General features: G+C 46.3%; 2 protein-coding genes and 1 long non-coding RNA gene across 3 annotated transcripts in view; 2 read left to right on the forward strand and 1 right to left on the reverse strand.

The window, feature by feature from the left end:
• Positions 1–1,881, forward strand: part of LOC135822478 (iduronate 2-sulfatase-like) — a 6,371-nt gene extending 4,490 nt beyond the window's left edge. The window contains exons 5-6 of the mRNA XM_065335252.1: positions 440–548; positions 1,127–1,881. Of these exons, the coding sequence (XP_065191324.1) occupies positions 440–548; positions 1,127–1,327 (310 nt within the window). The 3' untranslated portion in view covers positions 1,328–1,881. The remainder of the gene's footprint in view (positions 1–439; positions 549–1,126) is intronic.
• The window catches only part of LOC135822486 (uncharacterized), a 6,487-nt gene extending 527 nt beyond the window's left edge, over positions 1–5,960 (reverse strand). Inside the window, exons 1-2 of the long non-coding RNA XR_010554497.1 lie at positions 5,691–5,960; positions 196–271 (exon numbers count right to left, since the gene is read on the reverse strand). This is a non-coding gene — a long non-coding RNA (uncharacterized LOC135822486). The remainder of the gene's footprint in view (positions 1–195; positions 272–5,690) is intronic.
• On the forward strand, positions 2,478–9,627 carry LOC135822477 (iduronate 2-sulfatase-like). The gene is made up of 6 exons (XM_065335251.1): positions 2,478–3,404; positions 4,006–4,200; positions 5,059–5,209; positions 5,884–5,983; positions 7,171–7,279; positions 7,686–9,627. Exons 1-6 carry the CDS (start codon positions 2,637–2,639, stop codon positions 7,911–7,913), a joined length of 1,551 nt encoding a protein of 516 aa, XP_065191323.1. The 5' UTR covers positions 2,478–2,636; the 3' UTR covers positions 7,914–9,627.
• The last annotated feature ends 98 nt before the right edge of the window (positions 9,628–9,725 follow it).

Genomic DNA, 9,725 nt, shown 5'->3' on the forward strand with positions numbered 1-9,725 from the left:
ACAGGTGCAGGGCTGGATCGTGACTGACTCACTCAATCGGATTTTCAATGAGTAGTACCGTACTTGTATGTAGTGCCTTTAGCACATGCAATGCTTATAGCGCATCATTGTAGGGTCACCAATTGTATAGCATTTAGCATGGATGAATATTGGGGACAAGGGGTTAGGCGGTTCCTAGCAGTGTTTCTCACTCACGTAACAGTCCATCTTGTTTGCTGGCAAAGCGTTGGCAAATTACTGGCCCATTCAGATGCTCCTTGCTTGCGCCGTTCTGTTGTGGGTCACACAGATGAAAGGCAAATGAGTCAGAGAATTGTTGTGCATCGGGCAGCAGGGGAAAGGTTCCAACAGAAGCCTTGCAGGCCACTCGGAGATTGATGCTCTTCGACCCTCCTGTACTGTTTTGTGACTGTCACTGTGTTGACTTGAATATGGGCAGGTGTGGAAAAAAGATGACCGACCTTGGCACTTGCGTGCAAGTGGACAAGCACAAGATCGACTTCATGGGGTACAGCATTCGCACAGACAAGTACAGATACACAGAATGGGTGAGTAGGACGGCATTGCTGCTAAACGGGCTTAGAAAAAACAAGTATGTTATGTCCATAAAATCTGCTAGTTTTATCAATAAAATTGTGAAAGGTACCATTACTAGTGGCTGTTCAAATGTTTTAAGTTTTACAATAACTATCACTTGCATGGAGTGTTGAATAGGCAGGAGGGCACTACTACGTGCGGTTTTCCGGAGCAAAGGTATTCCATGACTCTGTGCTCTGTATTTCTTCGTCATTCTGTGTATTTCAGCTATCGAAGTACACTATTTTGTTCCCACTGTGGAACCTCCTTGATAGGCTCCAGCCTTTGGGTTAAAACTTAAAAGTAAATGATGATTCTCTAGTAGGAGAAAATGATAATCATACTACAGTACAAATATCAACACTGGTGAAAGGGTGACAAATACACTGAAAAAAACAGTGAAAATAGCATCATACTCTAACATTGATGCACTTGTTATGGCTTTAGAGTTGGATGCTGCTCCTGTAAACGCAGTGCCACATCAATGATGTGTTTCTCTGTCTTTCATCATGTCCGCAATTCTCTCATTTTTCTATGTCAACTGCTCTAGTTTCGCTGGAATGGAACAGCGCTCAGAGCAGAGCTGTCAGAGACCGTTGCCAAAGAACTCTATGACCACAATGACGACACCGGGGCAAACTTCAACACATATGAAAACGAAAACATTGTAACACAGCAGGCGGAGATTGCCAGCCAGCTAAGCACCCAGCTGAAGGACTTCATACGGAGCCAGTACAGCGGCAGCGATTAGTTACAGCTTCCGGCAATGCAATGCACGTATTATGTGTAGCACAGGCTGAATATTGCTGGTTGGACTCCGGTGTGCGTCTTACTGCACGTGGACTTGTTTCCCTGCACTGCATAGTAACTTAATTTTACAGTTCGGGTCAGACTCGGCTAGAGGCCGAGTTTTCCGCATCCCGGTAGGTACTGGGAACGCCACCACCCTTCAAGGATCAAGGCGCAGATGCGGCTTCTAAAGCGGGAAGGCACTGCATAGTAAGGCTGTGTATTTTAGATCATGATCCAACTGTATCTGTCATGTTCAAGTCTGCCATGTCAAAATCTATTTATTTTATCTTGGCACCTCGTAAGAATGAATGAATGAATTATTTACAGTAAAATATGTTTCTCGGATTCACATCGCCTGTTCATTGATTGCATCCCAGTTGTGATTTATATCATTATAGTCACGGGACTGTTGTCTGGGTCGCAGGCAAATTTGGTTGCCCTGTTTGCGATATGAATACGCACAATATTTTATTGATTGCTAAAACAGTCGCTGCTCTACCGATTGGCATTGTACATTTACTGTCTGTTCTTGTCGCTGTAGCTGCAGCTGTATGAACTGATGCATGCATGAAGGTCAACTTCGCGGCTAGAAGCAGCAGAGCACCATTCACCGTATTATGTGATGGCAGCTCTACAGTTTCTGCCTATTTGTATTAAAGGAGCCGGGCCTCACTGCACTGAGCATTAGTACTGGCACACATAAAGCAGGTGAAGGACAAGCGCATAATATACAGCCACAAAACAAAACTTAATACCACAGTGGACTCCTGATTATAACGAACGCCATTGTGCAGGAGAATTAGTTCTTTGAAGCCGACGTTCGTTATAACAGAAATGCACTCACACTATACAAGTAGCAAGTCATGACTGACATGCGACCTATGACAGTATGATTATGAGTGCACTTGGTTCACTTGCAGCCCTAGCTATGGCCTAGCCCCTATACAAGATTTGATTCGCTATAAACGAAAACTGTTTTTTTTAAACGGTTCAATTAATAATTTTTGTATTATGCCTTATGGGTTCAAACAGCGACATAATTACTGTTATACATGGACTCATGTCATGGAACATGAAGCTTCCGAAGTTCCGTGGCGTCGCGTCCGAGGACGAACTACTGTACTTTGTATTGTTTGAAGGACCTCATTCAAACATGAAGAAACGAGCGCAATGATATCGATCAAATGTTCGCGCACCTACTAGTACTACTGCGGTAGTTTCTCCTGCGCTGCGTTTTCAGCTATTCGAGATCCGAACCGTTTGGGATAATGATTTCCCCGTTAGTGTTTATCCTCGCAGCTGCGGTTTCAGGAGCTCATTCAGCCCAGACCGCGTCGAAACCGAGCAAGAAGATGAACGTGCTGTACATCGTCGTGGATGATCTTCGTCCTGATCTGGAGCCCTATGGTCAGGGTTACGTGCACACTCCCAACATTGCCGCGCTGGCAAACAAATCACTCATCTTCGACCGCGCCTATTGCCAGTTCGCTATTTGCGCTCCCAGCAGAAACTCATTCATGACGGGGCGCAGACCTGACGCTACGGAGTGTTGGAACTTCATTGATCACTTCAGGGAGACGACAGGGCGGAACTGGATTTCTATGCCGGAGTACTTCAAAAACAACGGATATTTCTCCAGCGGCGTTGGTAAGCTCTACCACCCCAATCTGCCTCCGAAAGGCGATCCACCAAGCTGGTCAGACGTAGACGAGTTTCCTTACCACAATCCTCATCCTCACAATTGCCCAAACAATACAGCATGGTGTAGCCTGGATCCGAAACACTACAATTTTTCCGACACTAAAACACTGGACGAAGGTCTTCGCAGAATGCGCTATGCCGCGAAGAACCTCACCCAGCCGTTCTTCTTAGGAGTCGGGTTTCACAAACCTCACTTGCCGTTCCGCGTCCCGACAGGTTTCATTGAGATGTACCCGCCAGCGGAGAACATAAGCGCGGCACAGGACAAAGCATTCCCGAAAGCAGCACCAGCACTTGCATGGAATGGCTGCCTTGCTCGACCTGGCCGGTTTACAGTAAGCCGAAGCATTTGCAATTTTGCATGCATGCCATGTACAGTACGCATGCCATGTACAGTATGCATGCCATGTACAGTACGAGCATGTGCTCAATGATATGAGAAAAGAAAGTTTGAAAAATATCGGGGCCGGTGGTCCTACCGGTGGACCCAGTTGGGCCGACCTTGGTCAAGTACTTTAAAAACGGCAGACCAATACCATGGATACTGAGCAATGTACAAAGTGCACCGAATGCTTGGGTTCTCATGAACCAACATTTTCTGGGAAGACGCAACTTGCGGCAAGCCTTGTTGTCCTCTGCCTGACCAATCGAAAACAACATCCGATGAGTCTGTTGGATACTAGGACCTCCACTAGAAATTATTTACGTCACCAGCTCTTAGGCATTGCCGTACGCGATTAGCACTATCAACGTTACATCCTGCGCTGTGGTAGTGTGGTTATGGGTAGCCCGTTGGTGTTTGTTTGGTCTCTATTGTACTTCACCAGATACACATGCATTCCTGCCGTCCCGTCAAACCATATGGCTAGCCTCTCAATAAATGATGAAGGGGTTTAACCTACTTGCTTGGTCTGTTGCCGTGATATTGCCATCCAGGACGTAACACAAGCCCGCGATTGGCTGACACCCATGGAGGATGACGAAGCACGTCGTCTTCGGCGTGGATACTACGCCGCAATAAGCTTCACTGACTCGCTGGTCGGCAAGCTGTTAGCCGAGCTGAGGGAACTTGGTTTGGAGGAGAACACCATTGTCTCGTTTCATGCAGATCATGGCTGGCAGCTTGGAGAAGTAAGTCTGCATGTACACGTAACTGTGATTACTAATTAGTACTCTGAATGTTAGTCCATGGCCGTAGAATTTAGTCCGGAGTCAAGAAAGTGAAACTGGCTCGACATGAATGGGAGATCATTCCCTTTCATCAATAACTTAATTCCCGAACTCCACTACACTGCACTGCACTGCACAGTTGGTTTTCCAACTCCACTGGCACATCACCACCGCCCTGCTGTCTCTGCCACACTACCACCACCATAGCATGGACCATTTAATTGAAGACCCACCATCCAAGGGGCGTCGGACACGGTACGGTCACTACGGTATTGACCGTACCACTATTTGCCCCAAGTACCCTGTGAATCAATAAAATGCACTGATTTGGGCTCTAAATTTCCAAAATTTTCCGCTCAGCCACCACCCCCACCCCCCACGAGAAAATTGTACTTCAGATGGCTGACTGTACCACACTAAAATACCTTCCGACGCCCCTGACCTTGCTTCTTGATACCACCCGGGATATTGGACACGTCACATGCCGATAACTATTGTACGTATATCGAAAGCCATGCCATCACTATTGGCTCAATGTCACCCCCCCCCCCCCTTCCATCTCAGTGACTACCGTATTTTCCAGAGTATAAGCCGCCACCCTGATTTTGTCACGAAATACTGAAGTTGACTCTGTTTATCACCGTTCATTTGACCATCGAAGTATAAGCTGCACTGGACTGTTTTTGGGTGAATTACTGATGTTGAAAGTTCAGCTAACGGTATCGCCGCAGTACAATTGTAACGGTATCGCCGCAGTACAATCGTAACTATAGTTCCATGCCTGAACCAGGATGGCTTTCACATTGCTTCCTTGCTCAGCACAACATGTGGTGCAAGACGTCCAACTTTGAGCTGGGCGTGAGAGTACCATGGATGGTTCATGTGCCCGACGTTGAGCGATGTTCGGGCACGCACACAACTGCACTGGCAGAGCTAGTTGATGTATACCCAACACTTGCTGAACTGGCTGGTAAGGGTGTTTATCACACAGCTTCCAGACTTTATGTGAGCACCACTATGTTTCCTACAGATGGGTTTTCTCGTGCAATGGGGCTGGCTGCCGAAGGTCACAGCACATTGCAATGAGTGTTGTGTGCGTGGAGTTTGAGTACAGGGGGAAAGATCTTGCTCTGATATTGTCCTTTTTATTCGCTTCAGGTGGTGATGGGTACGATTGCATGGGCTCATGCTATTAAATAACATACTAGTACGGTATCTCTAAATCCTCTACTGATCATGTGAGCTCAAAGGAGCGAAACAACTGTCTAGAGGACAGGTGTAAACAGTATCTGTCAACGTGAGTGTCCTTGCTGTGCTGGTGTGTTTCAATGATGCTTCATGCATAGCTTCGGCTATTAAAGAGCGCATGGTGGTGACAGGTTGAGGATGTAGTAAAGGGCTCATAATAGATCATTCTAAAAAAGGCATTACCATTTCCCTGATGCACTTACCAATCAGGTATCAAGACCAAGAGTAGACAGGAGCTGTACTCGATGCACCAGCGTTCAGGTACGAATGCAGTACCTGCTTACTAGTATGCAGAACCGCGGACGTGGTCCCTGGGTTTCTGTCATCATTTCCGGTCAGGCTCTCTCGGTCCGTGTCTTCATTGTCAGTTTGTCACCTCTGGCATGTCCTGCACAGGTCTTCCCGTTCCGACTCACGTCGACGGCAAGAGCCAAGCGCCCGTGTTCCACTCAGACGTGCCCGGTGTGAAGGTGGCGGCCTTCTCACAATTACCTAAGTAAGAAAATATACAGACGCCATGGGAAAAGATATGAATGAGAGAATGCACCAAACATGTTCACTACAAGACTAGCCAGTACTAATTTGTGTAGTCTCGACATGCCCCACCGTCCGGTATCATGTCATGCCCCACCGTCCGGTATCATGACATGCCCCACCGTCCGGTATCATGTCATGCCCCACCGTCCGGTATCATGTCATGCCCCACCGTCCGGTATCATGTCATGCCCCACCGTCCGGTATCATGTCATGCCCCCACAGTGTGCATTTTGATTCCAAGTACAAGTAGTACAAATTTCAGTAGAGTGTGCCCAGCTTATAACATCCTATGGGCGATGAATTGCTAATTTGGGGACACTGTGTAGCGGTGTACAGTCAACTTTGCTTATAACGACACTCGGAGGGGCATCAGAAAAGTGTCCTTATTCGCGAAGTGACGTTATACCCGAACTCCCTAAGTCTCATTATATGCGTCACAGTTGGTTGGGACTTTGCTCTGGGCATGAAAATTATGTCGTTATTCGCGGATTGTCGTTATATCCACAGTCGTTATTAGCGAAGTTGACTGTACCAGTCATTTGACCTTGGATACTATGATACATGCAGAGTACCTCGGCGATAGAGTACATAATTATCTGTGTGGACCTTGGAGATATACTGAAGCTTCGCTGTTCTTGTTGCCTGCTAAGCCTATGGTGTACACAACTTAGTAGTATATCCGTCTGTGTGTTAGGTCAGTACACGAGTTATGCACATGGCATTATTATATGCTCAGTAGAGTGGTATCACATCTTGGTCACGTGACCAATTTTGTGTAGAAACTAGAAAGCGATCATGGCATGGAACCAACATGGTCGACACCATGTGACCTAAGACATGATCCAAAATCATGGCAGACATTGACGGCGGCGTAGTTGGAACCAACATGGCTGCCCCGTGTGGTCATGTGATCTAAGATGTGCAACAGGTGTATATTGTGATTACGGGGCCACTCACAATGCAAAGCACGGCTCAAAATGATATGCAGTCAATACAGCCCTAAGGAGTGAAATATGCAGGAATATTTGACTGCTTAGGTATAGCAACAATCAGTAGGAGTCAATACTAAGAGAGTGTTAAACACTCATATTGCATCGTGTAACACTCACACTGCATCGTGTTGTTGCGACCGTACACGTGTGTCAGGTGCGGCAAGAACCAAACCGACATGACTGGATGTGAGTACACGGACAAGCACAAGATCGACTACATGGGCTACAGTATACGCACAGATCTCTACAGGTACACGGAGTGGGTGAGTAAGTTTGGACTGCAGTTGGCGGGGTTGTCAATATTAAATGTTCTGGTTTTGCCTCAAACACAATCTTACCAAGAAAATTATGAAAGAAACGGAATTGTAGAGAGCAGAGGCGACTAATGATTATTATGATGGGGAACACAACCTGCTATTAGCACACATACATATTCATGGTTGTACATGTATACCGTGTTTTTGGCGATATTGGCCGATGCTCATAGTAGCTTGCGAGGCTTTTCTAAACGTCACTGCAAGCAGTGGTGCACAGCTCAGTGCTATTGTTCCATGTTATTCGCCAGCGTGACAGCATTGTCGATAGCATTTGATTTTTCTTGTGGTGTCCTTTTTCCGCTAAAAAAAAAATGATTTTCCTGTGTCCTTTTTGTGTGCTAAATTATTTCAGTTTCGCTGGAACGGTACAGCGCTGCGTGCAGATCTGTCATTCACCATGGCTCGAGAGCTCTATGATCATGTTGCAGATGTCGGCATAGACTTTAACGCGTACGAGAATGAGAACATTGTGATGGAACAGCTAGTCACCATGGAAGAGCTGAGTGGGCAGCTGCGGAACTTCATACGGAGCCAGTACGACAATAATGATGTGGAAACTAGAGCGGCCGACACAGTGTAAAGGCAATACTCTGTAGAGTTGATAGTGTAGAGTCGATACACTATAAAGTTGGTATACTGCGGAGAATATGCTCACCCCACATGCGGCACATCTTTGCAAGTCGACACACTGCAGTACTGGAGATTGGATGATCGGGGGCCGGACGCGATCCGCTATTCCTCGGTCATGCTGTAGTAACTGGAGGGTGGGTCACGAGCCAGCATATGCAGTGCAGTAGGCCGCAGAACTCTGCAGGTAGCGCAGCACAGGGGCCCTGAGGGGGTAACAGCAAGACATTGGACTGACTGTTGGATTCACGTTGCCACTAGAAGGCATAGTAGAATTTCGTTATCAGTGACCCCATGGTGACGTATCAGGGGTAAATGCATACTAGGGTGGTATGGTCAGCCATCTAAGGTATCATTCCATCCCCTGATGAATTTAGGAATTTAGAGCCCAAATCACCACATTTCTTCACAAGAAGGTTGGGGCAAAAAATGCCATGGTCCGTAGCTTGTCCTTTGGCCTACGCCCCTGCGTGCTGTGTACCTACATGTACAAGTCATGATGTACATTGTAGCCTAGGAACAATGGACGTCTCAGTCTACTATCGTAACCTGTAAGTCGGACTGTACAACCATGTACATGTACATGTAGATCTGAACCTTTTGCTCCGTCTCAACACTCATACAGTGTAGTGACGTAGTAGTAGTGTACATACATTGTACAAGTCATGTACATGTACATGATGACGACTGTACTTGTATGCTACAGTACTGTGACATGCAGTCAAGGGCACAAGTCATGATTGATGGTTTTGTATTTGTGTCACGGATGATTTTTACATGCCAAAGCCAGAGGGTCAGTCAGAGTCAGAGTTGATGTCTGATGCATGTGATTGTGGGTCCCCTCTTCAAAGAAAACTCCTGTAACTGTGGTCATCTGTACTGAAGGCATTACTTACATGTATGTGTTGTGGGGCATACATGTATTGGTATTTTATGGAATGCAAGAAGGGTGAGCTTCACTTAGTCTTTGGGACCGCAGTCGGCCATTTGAGCGGATGGAGCAGTGCTGAATGATTCAGAGGAGTGAATTAGGCTTGTGTGATCCAGATCAAATGCCCTGTCATGTGAACAGAGACCCAGTCACTGAGTGAGAACATCCCCCAGTGATTATAGTATTGGCTGCAGACTGCATTCATGTGAAATGATGTGTCCGTGGTTTGCAGTCCTTTCAACACTTCTACGGCATGCCCAGAGCAGCAGTACCTTGGGATTTGATTGTTCATTGACGGTACATAACATGCTTGTATTATGCATTCTGTTTGTCTTGAACTACCACTCCCCCCAGTCCAGGCCCACACCAGATTGGTTCCATTATTATTATGCAAGTCCTTTAATACTGCCTGCGGTTTTCGTTGGCCTACAAACCTGACGTTTACATTGTGCTTGGCATGCAAGGAAAATCCAATCCTGGTGTTCCAGCCCAGGGCGTGGTCTTGATTCTTACCTTTTCATAAACCGTGAATCAACGCATAACAGATTCCTACTTCGAAGTATGATGTGAAGGTAAGGTATCAGATTACTCTCAACTAAACAGGTTGTCTCATATTTCCGAAACTTTTCCTCCAAACGAATACATACTGGTATGTTCAGATCTAGATTTTTTTCTGCTATGGAATCAGCACAGTAGTAGGTGTGAACTGTGAATACAAACTACAACAAGTACAAGTACATGCCATTGTAGGTTTTTTATAGACTTTCCAGACTTGAGAACTGATTCATACATGTAAGCACAAAACAAACAGATCAGACGTACCTGGGCCTGGGG

This window comes from Sycon ciliatum, chromosome 8 (assembly GCF_964019385.1).
Source record: "Sycon ciliatum chromosome 8, ocSycCili1.1, whole genome shotgun sequence".
Classification (NCBI taxonomy): domain Eukaryota; kingdom Metazoa; phylum Porifera; class Calcarea; order Leucosolenida; family Sycettidae; genus Sycon; species Sycon ciliatum.